Below are 13,771 nucleotides of genomic sequence, written 5' to 3'. Positions count from 1 at the left end.
GCACGCGCACCGATATCGGCCGCCAAAACATACCGTCTGGAAATGGCACTTTTGGCATAAACTTTTTGCCGAAAGTGCCATTTTCCTGCTTTCTTTCCTCCCCGCTGGGCGCTGCTCTTGTGTTCCAGCGGAGAGGAGAGAAAATGTGACAGGCTGCCGTGCGCTGCAAGGCAGGAGAGCGCTGTGAGCAGGCGGCGTCTCTTCTCCCACACCGCTCAGCCTCTTATCACAGTCCGGCAGAGCCGTGTGTGGGCGGAGACAGGCTGCGCTGTCACAGGAGGCTGGGCTCTCCTCCCTACAGCGCTCGATCAGCCTCCTGTGACAGCGTGTCAGAGAGGAGAGCAAGGTACAAACACTCAGTGATCAGTGATCGCTAAGTGTATTGGACATAATTGAGGACATGGTATGTTAACTATAGCCTCAATTATGAATGAATGGGAGTAAGCTACATCCTGTTCATTCATAGTTGTAGTTATAGTAATCATACCATGTCCTCATGTTATCAATGAACAGGAACACTCATAGAGGATGTGTGTGTGTTAATAAAGTTGTGTGTAAAAAAAAAAGTAATACAAAAATGAAAGATTCATAAAAAAAATGAAGCATAACATTTATTTAAAAAAAAAAAAAATTAAGTCCCCGCCCCCCACATACACAGGCATATATGCGCCAGGTGCGCCTACGTGCCGCACATGTTGCATATCGCCGCAAACGTCGGAGTGAGAGCAATCATTTTAGAGCCATTAAGGCCGGGTTCACACCTGGGCGTTTTACAGTGCTGATGGACGCGCTGTAAAACGCCCAGCAAGTGAAATCTCATTATTTCCTATGGGCATGGTTCTCACTTGGGCGTATTTCAGCGTGTCGGAACGTGCTGAAAAAGCCCTACTCCCAAAGAAGTACAGGAGCTTCTTTGGGGCGTATTTCTGCATGTATCCATTAGGATACAGCCGGATAGCCCTCGTAAAGGTTTTGTGGGCTGCAAATCGCGGTTAAAACATGCACCCCAAAACGCGCGTCATACACGCATATTTCGAAGCCTAGGTGGGAACCCAGCCTAAAGGAGAACTATGAGTTGAGTGCTTTTCACTCACCTCATAGTTCTAGCCGACCTGTGACAATGAGACTGTCGCAGGTCGGCTCAGTAGATCGGGAAGTCGGTGAACACATACCGGCGTTCGCTCACTTCTCGATCCTGTCACGGCACAGAGCCGTGACAGGGGAGGGGCTGGATTCCCCCCTCCCCGTTCCGATCCGCCAGCGCTGACTGGCCGAACGGATGGGGGAGAGGACAGGTACAGCTGGCTCTGCCTCTAGATAGGCAGAGCCAGCTGTCACTCATGCAGCTGGGCGGTTCCAGACATAATTGTCTGGGAATCCGCTTCAGTTGCGGCGTCTCGGTATACCGCGAGCTGCAGCTTGCGGTATACTAAGCCTAGGGTGACGGGAGGACGCTAATTTGTGTCCTCCCGTTACCCTAAGGAGAACTATGGGGAAAATCGCTAACCCCATAGTTCTCCTTTTTAATCACTGATAACACTAAACTGATGAACAGTAAAAGCGTTTTAATCGTCGCCTATGGGCGTTTTTTTCGATTTTGCGAGTTATATATACATACATATACATATACATATATACACACACACACACACACTAAAAATAAAGTGAGGGTGTCTCCCTTTTGGGTCTCCAAGTACCGGTCCGCGGGCCAACTCCGGCCTGCAGCCGGCTGACATGTCAGGCATGCGATCTTGCGGGCGCAGCTCCACGGTCTGCATCTGTGTCGGATGCAGACTGCAGAGCAGCTCTTGTCAGCTCTGGCTTCCTTCGGCCCAGAGCTCTGACAGTCCTGAGCTCCGGCCGAAAAAAAAAACGGCCCGTGCGGCATTCGTCTTCCGACCACGCTATGTGTCAGGAACTTGCGTTTTTCTACAGCAGGAATCCCTAATCTGCCATTTACAAGGGGCGACCTATCATAAGATAAGAATTATCATAAGATTATTTAAGAGGGTGCGTTTAGGGGCAGAGTTAAGGCTGAGGCAGGGTAAGGGTTAGGTGGGGCAACTGGTGGCTAGTAACTCTTAAGGCCTGGTTAGTAGCTCAGGACTTGAAATTTTTGAGCCCTATAATATATACATACAGATGACACTCAAATAATACACAGGGACTCATACACATGCAGAATCACATACATACACGCAATAGTTTGAACATGATGGACCTGTGTCTTTCTTCAACCTCACCTACTATGCAACTGTGAATTGCAGGGCTACACAGCACACACAAGTTACACAGAATGCATGCATGGGTGGGAAGAGGGAAAAGGTTGAAGTGTCTGTTCTGTTTAGTGTGACTTCTCTACCTCCCACTTACTGATAACAGTAGTGTGAGTTGGATGGCACAGATAATTCAGCATGCTCCTCTCCCATACCCCTGCCCCCCCCCCCACACTTCCAACAGCACTGTTATGCCCTATGTGCTGTGCCCAACCTCCTCACATCTTTGGCAACTAAACGTTACTGACACAGACTATAGGGAGGGGCTGCAACAGCGGACTGGGCATAGCTAGGCAGAGATGGGAGACCTAACTTTTGAGAATGTTGCTCTCCTAGCTCTAGTAGCAGGTGCATTGAGGTGAGCCGTTAGCCTGCTCTCGGGGAGCTTGCCGGAGCGACCAGTCTCCAAAAGGTGGCTCCCTTTTTGAGCATAAGAGCTGTATTTAACAATTATATGCCACATGCACAGGAAACACTAAAGAACTTTTGCTATAGTGAGTGCTACTTTATATTTTTGGCTGGCTGGAGTGGGGATTTAAGTTAGAATTACAATATTGTTAGCACTATATTTCCTAAATCGACCTAAATCATTTTCAGAAAAAAAATGTTTCATGTGCTCTTTTAAGAATAAAACACGTTTACAACAAATTGTCCTGAGTCCCTAGTTTAGAAAACTTGTTTGTTTGCATATTAGAGGCCTTCACATCTTTAGGAGAGTTATTGTGAATAGTGCAGAGAAGTAAATAGCGCTTAACAATGATAGAATAATAGATTTGGACTTGAATCCTTCTTTAACCTTAATTTTGGTTTTCTTCTTTTCCTAGAACTGTGCTCACTGCCAGGAGCCTGGAGCCACACTGGGCTGCTACAACAAAGGTTGTGCCTGTTGCTACCATTTTCCATGTGCCATGGATTCAGGTAAAATGTACAAGTTGTCAGAGATGTATTCTATTTTAGTAAAATTAGGCAACAAAAGATGTTTTGACACTTTAATGCATATCTCAACCCAAAACCTGAAATATAATATATTGCAACTTATCAGTCCTTAGATGTGATGGTTGCATTCATTTTCATTTTTTTCCTTTTATTTTCACCTGTTGATCCAGAATGGATTTTTCTGGAGATTTTCGTACAGTACCCATTATTAAAATATATTTTGGAACTTTGTAACAGTTGTAATGCTCAAGGGAAAAAATCAAAATCCAGTGTGAAGGCAAGATTGAAAAATGTGGCAATCTGTGGAGTCAATTAAAATGATCCATGTCCATGTATTTCTCTAAAAGTAAAAAAACTTCAGTTTTATTATATATGATAAAACAAGGCTTTAATGCTTACTGTTGACACCATCAGCTTACTCTGCTCTTTTAGACTCTCAGAAATGAAAATGATATGCCTCAGCAATACCTTTTTGGCAAAGAAAATGAAGCTCAGTATCTTGGCCGTTTAAAAGTCGAGATGCATCATTTTGCTTTAAGCATTTTTTTGGGGACAGCTCTAACGTGTTAGAATATTATACTACTACGTTAACCTCCCTGGCGGTCTGATTATCTCAGTATTTTTATTTTTATTTTTTTTTCTATTTTTTACTTTCAAATTTCCCACCGGTTCCGCCCCCCTGCGGCGCCGGCGCTCGCAGGGAAGGAACCCAGAAGACTGGTGCCGGCATCGGCCGGAGGACTCAGCGGGGCTCGTAGGGACAAGGTAAGTGACGCTACAGTGTAATCCTTAGTGTGGCTCGGGGGGTACCGCTTTTGGTACTGAAAATTAACCCCGAGCCACACTTGGGATTAGCGGCAGGAAGGTTAAGGCACCACCAACATGATGCATGCAAATGCCTGTTAGATTTCAGATTGAGATTGTCTCTTTGTGAATAGATTCTAGGTCCAGGCCCTTTTTCTGTACTAAATCAAGCAGGGAATGATTAAAACCTGTCAGTATGTTTGTAATTTTTTTTTTTTTAAGGTTGTGATTGGAATAACTGTCCCCATCTTTCTGCTTTGATGATGGCCATCAAATTTTAGCTTTCCAACAAAGGTGACACACAAACAGCAATATATAGCTGATGTGGGCTTAACCACTTTTACACTCTAATCCAGACTTTGAAACAAATATATACATAAAACATAACTTTTTTTTTTGCTGCTGCACCATTTTTCTATTTTCCCACCTGTTTAAATTTGCAGTTTTAGATTAAAAAGTGACTAAAGATCCACAAACGATATATTTCTGAAGTCATCTAGAACCTATAGTGTAAAAAAAATAATAGTTATTTCCATTAATATTTGTGCTTATCTATATGAAATCTAGATTTCTTTATAGTTCAATAACCCTTTTGCTGCCAAGCCCTCTGAAACACTTTTAACCTCAGTTGGCCACACCATTTTTGCAATTTTCCACCTTTTTTATTTTATTTTATTTTTTTAATTTTAAACAATAGATTTTTATGAAGAAAAAGGTCAGCAATAGATGACAACAATAGTCAGAGATATAATAAAATCGTACAGATCTTCCAAAATTGACATATCAGTTGGGAAAATTATATTTATATAAAGGCACGGTAAGTATCCTAAATTCCCAAGAACATACAAGGTATGGGCCATCTATGTAGACCTTTTAAATCAACAATATAATCAAAAGCCAGAAAGAAAGAAATGGAGAAGTAGAAGAAAGAGAGAGAGTATCGGTCAGCACGGTTCTGTGCGACCGGTAGAGCAGAAAGGGTCAGGATGGAGTAGGCAGAGCATATACACTATAAAATAACAACACCAGGGTTAGCTTCCTATGGCTTAGGCACATAATAATAATTCTACCAGGATTCCCATAGGTGTTGGAACCTGCCATAAGATTGGGTTCTATAGGAGATTGCTTTCTCATATTCGCATTGGGAATGCACTTTTGATAGAATTTCAGTCATGGTAGGCACCATTACCAATTTCCAGTATCCTGCAAACAGTAGTCTGGCCACAAACAAAAAATGCATCACCACCGTCCTAAACTCCAAATGATATATTTCAATTCCCACACTGAGAAGCGCAAGTTGAGTGGTCGGGAGTGTTAAGGATACCCGTAATCGTCGCTAAACATCTGAATATTGCATTCCAATAGCTTCTAATAGACTTACAGTACCAAAAGGGGTGTAGCAAGCTTCCAATATGTCCACATTGGCGCCAGCACAATGGCGAAGAGTCAGGGAACATCTTGGAAAGCCTATTGGGAGTTTGATACCAGCGGAGAAGACGTTTCTGAGAAACTTCCCAGTGGTTGATACATGAGATGAATGAGCCTTAATGGCTAGTTTCCATTGTTCATTACTAAAGTCAGAGTGCAGCTCTGTTTCCCATTTAAGCATAGAGGGCACTTTACTAAAGTGGGATTGGGCCTGCAAAAGGTTATAGAAAGTAGATATGCGGCCAGAAGAAGGGTTGGGATCACGTAGTACTCTCCAAATATCCCCCGGGCAGCATGCAGTGCTGGGTAGGAGGGAGTCCAACAAATGCTTAATCTGGAAATATTTATACTGATTGCTAAATGAGGTCAAGGTATGGACTGGGGGTAGACTTGGGTATCCTCTGGTACACCACGACTCAAGATTCAAATATGGGATCAGTAATTTGTAGGCGGCCAGAGGAATATCCAAGGTTACGGTAGAATCCTCAGGAGATGGGGTTGCCACCAAAGACCATACAAGTCGCAGGGCTTGGGGAGTGGGGAATGGAGAAGAACTAAGATCTCTCCTTTAGGGAAGTAGCAAACAACCACCCTGGGAGATCTCCTCCTGGAACCAGGTGGAGTTCCATTACAAACCAGCTTTTAGAGGAGTCTGCCATAAGCCAGAATTTTAGTTCGGTCAGCAGAGTCGATCTGTAGTAGTCTCTAATGGGCGGTAAACCCACCCCTCCCCGTAATTTATAGCGGGTCAAAGTTCTAGTCTGGATTCTGGGTTTTTTCCCATTACAAACAAATGAAGTAAGCAAGGCTTGGATGTTTAAAAAAAAATTGGCAGGGATAGGCAATATCCGAAAGTAGTATAAAAGTTTATGTAAAAGTGCCATTTTGAATGCCGCAATTCTGCTAACCCAAGACTGTAATATGCGGATCCGCCCGCATTCCCGAAGTGGCGTAAGGCTCCGCCCCCGACATCATGCCGTCCGTCCACGCCGACAGGGCGGCGCCCCCTCCAGGGGCGTCGTTGGGCTCCTCCTCGCCTGCGGTCCACTTAAGGACTGAGTAGTGAAACGATCGGTGTCTCAGTATTGAGTTGGATACAGACGCTGACCGTTCATGTGTAACTGTTCCCTCTTGGAGAGCTGATTTTCAACCCAAGGACTCAAACTCTATCTTCAGCCCTGTTGGGCAATCTTGCAGTGGACCGTTCATATCTCAGTGGATCCACACACTACAAAAACGCAAGTATCATGCACTGTGTGGCCAGTGATGAGAGAGTGACTTTATGCTCGCTGAATATTCTGGGTTGATGACACAGAGTTAGAGGCTATGTTGTGAATACTACTGTCAGTAAAATTTGAATACAGTGATTTAAACTGAAATCGTTTCTTTTGTGGTTATATGAACTTTAAGTTGGACGCTATCCGTAGTTGAGTTCCATACAGGTGGTTGCCACCTGTTACTACAGATCTTACATATCTTACAAAGACAGTTCAAATTTCCTTATACCATTCAACATAGGGAAGTTAAGAAGGGTTCGTAATTGCACTTGTAGAGAGAGGATAGTGGTGAGGTCAATTGTATACCAAGATAAGTAATAAAGCCCGGGGACCATTTAAATGGGAAAAGTAGCTTCAGCCGTTCCTGGAGAGCCGCCTCCACACCCACATTGAGGATATAGGATTTCTCCACATTGACCTTATAATAAGAAACGTCCCCAAATAGAGAGAGTATATTGGACACTGCAGATAAGGATTGTTCTGGGTTGGTCAGTGCCAGGATTATATCCTCAGCAAATAACCCTATAGTATGGATTGAATTGCCCAAATAGATACCCGATATGAGAGGGCTGTCCCTGATCGTGGCGGCCAAAGGCTCCATCATCATAGGAAATATAGATGGGGATAATGTACATCCCTGTCTCGTCCCATTTGAAATGGCGAAAGGAGCAGACCGCATACCAGATACGTACACCCGAGCAGATGGTTTCCGATAAAGTCCCATAATTGCGGCCAGAAACCTCCCCCCTATTCCAAATGTCGGTAGGGTAATTTCCATATAATCCCAATGGATCTGGTCGACCAGTCTCCGCATGTCTAATAAGGTTCAGCATCCGTCTGGTTGCGTCCGGAGCCTGTCTACCCTTCATAAAACCGGATTGATCCAAGTGGATAACAGAAGGGAGTAGGTGTAGTAGCGTGTTAGCAAGGAGCTTGGCATAAATCTTAATGTCCATATTAATTAAAGATATCGGTCTGAAATTTTTTGGTGATGTCAGTGCCTTTCCCGGTTTCGGTAAAGCAACGATCACTGCTCTCAACATATCGAAGACTGCAGGAGACTCAAAGATATGGGGAAGATGGGGGCTTAAGATATTTTGAAAGGTCTTATAATATTCCGCCGAGAATCTGTCTTCTCCAGGGGACTTACCAGAAGGTAGAGCCCTAATTACTTTCTGTATTTCAATGTCCGTAAAAGGGGCGTTCAACGTCGCCTGGTCCTCAAGATCTAACCTAGGTAGTTTTACTGAGCCTAAAAATTCAGCTATTGATGAGGTTGAGTCAAGTGGGAATCCCCACGCAGATTATAAAGGGTAGCATAGGCATCTGCTATTTCTCTAGGGTTAAGCAATGGAAGGTTAGTGACTGGGTAATGTAGCATAGGTATTTTCGTCTGTTGTTGTTTGAGTTGGGCAGCTAATAGTTTACCAGCTCTATTCCCTTGGTGGTAGTAAGTGGCCATCAGGCGAGACATATGAAACTCATGTTTAGCAATAAGGAGGAGTTTAAGGTCCTGCCGAGCTTTAGTAAGGTCCTGGAGTGTGGTAGAGGAAGGGGTAGTTTTGTGGAGCGTTTCTAAAATTGTAATGTTTTGCAGGAGGGACAGGTATCTCTGCAGTCTCTGTTTCCTATCCCTGGAGGCAATCTGTACCAACAGACCTCGTACAAAGGTTTTGTGAGCGCACCACATCATAAATGGGAAGTAATCTTTTCATTGAAAGGCCACATGCTTCAAGTGTGTGGGATTTGAAAACAATGATACGTTATTCCCCCATAAAGGCCTAGGTAGAAGGGCAGGTGTGAGGCCCACCGTCAAAGTGATCGGAGCGTGATCCGACCATGTAATATTGTGGATGGTAACCTCCGTAATATTTTGCAGTAGCCACTGATCTACAACAAAGAAATCAATTCTCGAGTATGATTTGTAAGGGGGGAGAGAAAAAAGTGTAATCCCGGTCTGTCGGGTGAGTGCAGCGCCAGACATCATACAACTCTTCTTTCAGGAGTAACTTACTGATAGATGGCCTACACGGCTGGGTCTAAAATCAAATTAAAATCCCTACACAGAAGCAACTGGCCTCTCTGTACAGATCAAATTTTAGTAAACAGCATTTTAAGGAAGGAATGTTGGTTAACATTGGGTGCATACAAATTCACCAAAGTATAGCAAATTGAGTTCAGTTCACAGACTAAAACAATAAATCTGCCATTCTGATCGATCGAGTCATGAAGCTGAAAAGAGACGGATCTCCCAATAGCGATCAGTACACCCCTTTTCTTTGAAGTAGCATTAGAGAAAAAAACATTGGGAAACTTCTGATGTTGCCCTTTAACATTTAAAGAGAGGATTTTAATACTCATCCCAGGTATGCCATAGTTCAGATGAGTCCCAGGATAGACTGGTCATTGCGATGTCCGATCACCGAAAGAAAAGAGAGGTCCATCTCAAGATTAAGGTGGGCGCTCCACGCCCCATATTCCGATCGATGTTGACAGCTCCTGTGTTATCCATTCTGGAGGCAAGAGAGGAAGAGAAAAATAGAAAAGAAAAAAAAAAAGGGAACAAAAAACAAGTAACCAAAAAAAAAAACAAGTCAACAATAACCAAATCTGGTTAAAAAAATTAAAAAACGGAGTATCGACAAGCGGTACTCATGGCAGCAGAACTCAGCTGCATATTTCTAACCGGGGGTTAGAGAGGTAAGAACCAATGCCTCAGTCCAGCCAATGTGTCTAAATGGCGAGTGTGAGCATGGGCAAGCACTCACATCCGACCATCAGGCAGAAGGAGAAAACATGAATACGATCACTGTAGATGATATCAGCCAACATCAGTAAAGCCACAGGCAGCCTCATCAATAGGGATCTCCCATTTTTTCAGCGGCCACCGATCCTGGATCAATTGCGGCCACCGATCGTGGATCGGATGCCGGTGCTCAGTCGCTGGTAATGCTGCTGGGTCTGCTCTAGGACTTCAGAGCCTCTCTACTGTGCGGCCATCTTCCCCGGCGTCAGGCCATGCCCCCCCACCTTTTATTTTCAACTGCACCTTTTAGCGTTTGTAAAAGACCCCCCAAACCATTTATTTTCTGAAAGCACAGGTGCAGTAGGATACAACGATGGTGTACTAATTTTGTCGGTCCTGCAATAATTTTGCAAATGTATGTCAAAACAAAATTAAATTGATAAAAGCACACTAAAATCAGTATCTCTGCCCCAAAAAAATACTTTTCCTACTAAATCTAAAAGATAAAACTGTATTGAGTCAATAAATAACAACAATTGTGTACATTTTAAATTGCACCTTTTTGCAAACCGTTTAAAAAATGAAGGAACACGAAACTAAATAAGCAACTTATGTTAATCGTTTGCGCACTGTGTTGGTTTGTGTTTTGTGATAAAATTATACTATCAACCAGTTATGAATGTATAGAAGCCTCTATACTGAGTGCTTCTCCCCATTCACAAAGTCATGAATGAACAGGAAGCGATGTAAAGCACTTCCTGTTCATTCATAACTGGAGACGCATAGTACTATGTGTTCCCAGTTGTTTACAAACATTGGAGTCATCAGCGGTCACTCCAGTGTTTGCTCTGCACACAGAGGATCTGTAAATATCATACATATTTACCGATCCTCCACTCTGCCACACACAGAACCACTGTCATCCTGAAACTGTCAGGATGACAGCGGCTCCACTCTCCCCCCTGCTGGAAACCTGCTGTTCTCTCTTCGATCGTTCCCAGGAGACCTGCCTTGCCGGCTTCGGGCCCACATGGGGGACAGCAGAGTCCAGGGAAGCCGGCAGCAGCAAAGTGGGGTGAGGGCAGCAAATTCCACCGATCGGTAGAATCAGTAGAATGCCACCTGGCCCAACCTGTATGCATTCACTAACAGAGTTCCGGCTGTCAGTGATCAATGACAAAATAGGTTTTTCTTCCGGTATGAGAAAGGGAAGGAACAGGAGAGAAAGGGAGGGAGGGAAGGAAAGAAGGGAAGGCAGATGAGGAAGGTGAAGGTCAAGGGAAGAACACAGATACTATCCGCTACAAACAAAGGTCAACTAGATAATATCCCTATCTGGCTGTATTTGTTGCAAAATTAAGCTTGCTACTTCCTACTGTGTATTATATGAGATACAACAATAATGTACAAGGTAGAATTACTCCCATACATTTCACGGTAGCCGAATCCATGTCATGATGGATCCAAGTGGCCCAGACCGAGTAATGTCTGGCGTAATTATCCTTACATGTAGCCAGCCATTCTTCGGAGTTCCGGATATCTGAGACCAGTCTACTCCACTCCTCCATCGTGGGTACAGATGTCTTTTTCCAGTAGCGGGGGATTAAACGCTTGGCCGCATTTAGGAGATGGGGAAGAAGACTGGATCTGTATTTGGTTATAAATTGAGGTACCAAGTGTAGTAGGAATGGGGTCTGGAGGAAAGGCATCTCCACTCCCAAGTTTTAATCGGAGACTGTATTTCTCACCAGAAAGGTTGAATTTTGGGGCAATCCCACCATATGTGCAGGTGAGTGCCTGGCCTGCCACAGTCATGCCAGCAGAGAGGTGACACTGTGGGGTATATACGGTGTAGACTGTGGGGGACGCAATACCATTGGGTGAGTAGCTTATCATTTGTCTCCTGGACTCTGGAGTCTATAGAAGAACAGTGAGTATACTGGAGGATATTTGTAGTTTCAGACTCTGTGAACCATACCCCAATGTCCCTCTCCCATTCTGCAAGGTAGTATAGTGACCCTTGGGATTCCAGTTGTAGAAGCAGCATATACAGCAGTGAGAGGGATCTGGAGTGCGGTCCCGAGGCATTACATAATCTCTCAAACGGTGTGAGAGAATCTAGTGGATGAACTGAGGTCCTCAGAGAGTGAAGAAAGTGTGACAGTTGTCTGTCTCCAAAAATCAAATGGGAACTATCCCCGAGAGTGGCATCAGCTTATTTCCTTCAAGGAATTTAGAAAGGCTCACTATGCCGTCAGCTGTCCAACAGTCCAGGAAACATAAGTTCTCACCCGGTGGAAACCACAGGTATCCCCCTATTGGAGCTAAGGGTGATAATGTCTGGTGCTAATTTTGCCTTTTTATTTACAATATCCCATAGGCAAAGTACATGGGAGGTGAGTGGGGAGGTGGTGTGAGAAAGACCTCTAAACTCCAGTTTCAACCAGGGAGCATGCACCAGATTTCTCCCTGCCATACATTTCTCCAGGGCAACCCATAGTTTGTCCTTCACTTGAAAGTGCCAGTCCAAAATCCGCTGAAGGATAGCAGCCTTATAATAAAGTTTTAAGTCCGGGAGGCCTAATCCTCCCGACTTTTTTGCTCGTTTCAGAATGGCAAATGCAAGTCTGGGTCTTTTATGCTTCCAGACGAATCCTAAAAATAGACTCTGCAGTCGGCGGAAGAACAGTTGAGGGACCGCTATGGGTTGCATCTGGAAAAGAAACCGCAGTTTAGGAAGGACTGACATCTTCAGTATGTTCACCCGGCCTGTCCAGGAGAAAGCATCCTTGTCCCAGGACTTGAGGTCTCTCTCCACCTGTTTAAGGAGTGGCGGGTAGTTCAGGGAGTAAAAATGGTCTGGCGTTGGAGATAGATGGATTCCCAAATATTTAATACTAGTGGTTGCCCAAACAAAATGGAAATTGGCTCTCAAGCTGAGGGCTTGGGAGGGAGGCACATTCACAGGAATAATTTCAGATTTTGAAGAATGAATTTTAAAATGAGAAAAGATGCCATAGTCTCTGAGTTCTTTAAGTATGTTAGGTAGAGAAATGGTCGGTTGCGTCACAAACAGAAGTATGTCATCGGCGTATGCCACGAGTTTATGCTCCGTGTTCCCCACAGTGACTCCTTGGATATTCGGGTTATCTCTGATCCTTTGCAATAAAGTTTCCAGAGTGAGGGCGAAGAGTAAGGGTGAGAGCGGACGTCCCTGTCTAGTCCCGTTCCGAACAGGGAATGGCAATGAGCGCCGTTTACCCTCACACGGGCTGTAGGCGAGGCATAAAGTGCGGACATCCAAGTCAGCAAGGTGCGTCCCAACCCCCGAGTTTGCAGTGTCTCTTCCATAAACACCCAGTCCACCCTGTCAAATGCTTTTTCCTCGTCCACGGAGGGGAACAAGCAGGAGGGCGAAGGGGACACTGTCCGGGACCAGTGTAGGATATGAGCAGCCCTGAGAGCATTGTCCCGGGCTTCCCTCCCCATTATAAAGCCAGTTTGATCAGGGTGGACTAGGGTCGGCAGGAGAGGTTTCAGTCTGTTGGCCAGTATTTTAGAGAACATTTTTACGTCAACATTTATCAGTGAGATCGGGCGATAGCTCTGAGGTTGCATGGGATCTTTACACTCCTTTTGGGATGACCGAGATGTGGGCCATCAACGCCTCTCGGGGGATATTTTCACCGAGCGAGAGCGTTGAGATATCTGCTTAGGTGAGGACCTAGGAGGGATACAAATTTATGGTAGTAGGCTTTCCTATAGCCATCAGTGCCTGACGTTGTATGAGACTACCTTGAGGCTCGTCATGGCGGGAGTGAAGTGCGGGTGCGGTGGAGGAAGCGGAGCAGAGCGGGGCATGCAGACATCCAGCCGACCTGCAGACACGGATCTAACAAAATACAAGGGAGACAAAAACAGTAAAACCAATTCAGAACAACAGTAAGTACCAAAGTTACTCTCGGAGAGCCGCCTACCTTCACAGGGGTGTGGGCTGCTCTCTGGGACAGTTCCGTCAGAAAACTGACAGGTCTCAAAGATTGAGAATAGTCCCACTGGGGGGAACATATTAGGACGTCATGGTGGCCGCAGCTCCAGGGGGTAGGCCCCTGTGCATAAATAAACAAAACAAAAATGTAGAAGCATCAGCTACGTCTTAGAGAGCTCGAGAAGAGGGTGATAATCCATCCGACAACGATCATGTATGCTAAGTAGGCAAAAAGGAAGGAATTCCTTGAACATTCACTCCGGGAAGGGGCATTCATCAGCCAGTTGAGGTGCGCGCCCCTGAGATCCAGCGGATT

The 13,771-nt window shown here is 44.8% G+C and overlaps 1 protein-coding gene across 1 annotated transcript in view; it reads left to right on the top strand.

The window, feature by feature from the left end:
• The window catches only part of TCF20 (transcription factor 20), a 126,969-nt gene that overhangs the window by 45,392 nt on the left and 67,806 nt on the right, over window positions 1–13,771 (top strand). Inside the window, exon 3 of the mRNA XM_018564787.1 lies at window positions 3,101–3,194. Within this exon, the coding sequence (XP_018420289.1) occupies window positions 3,101–3,194 (94 nt within the window). The remainder of the gene's footprint in view (window positions 1–3,100; window positions 3,195–13,771) is intronic.

Source organism: Nanorana parkeri, unplaced genomic scaffold, assembly GCF_000935625.1.
Source record: "Nanorana parkeri isolate BGI_ZX_2015 unplaced genomic scaffold, ASM93562v1 scaffold780, whole genome shotgun sequence".
Classification (NCBI taxonomy): Eukaryota; Metazoa; Chordata; class Amphibia; order Anura; family Dicroglossidae; genus Nanorana; species Nanorana parkeri.
This window is presented reverse-complemented; position numbering and strand designations above follow the sequence as displayed.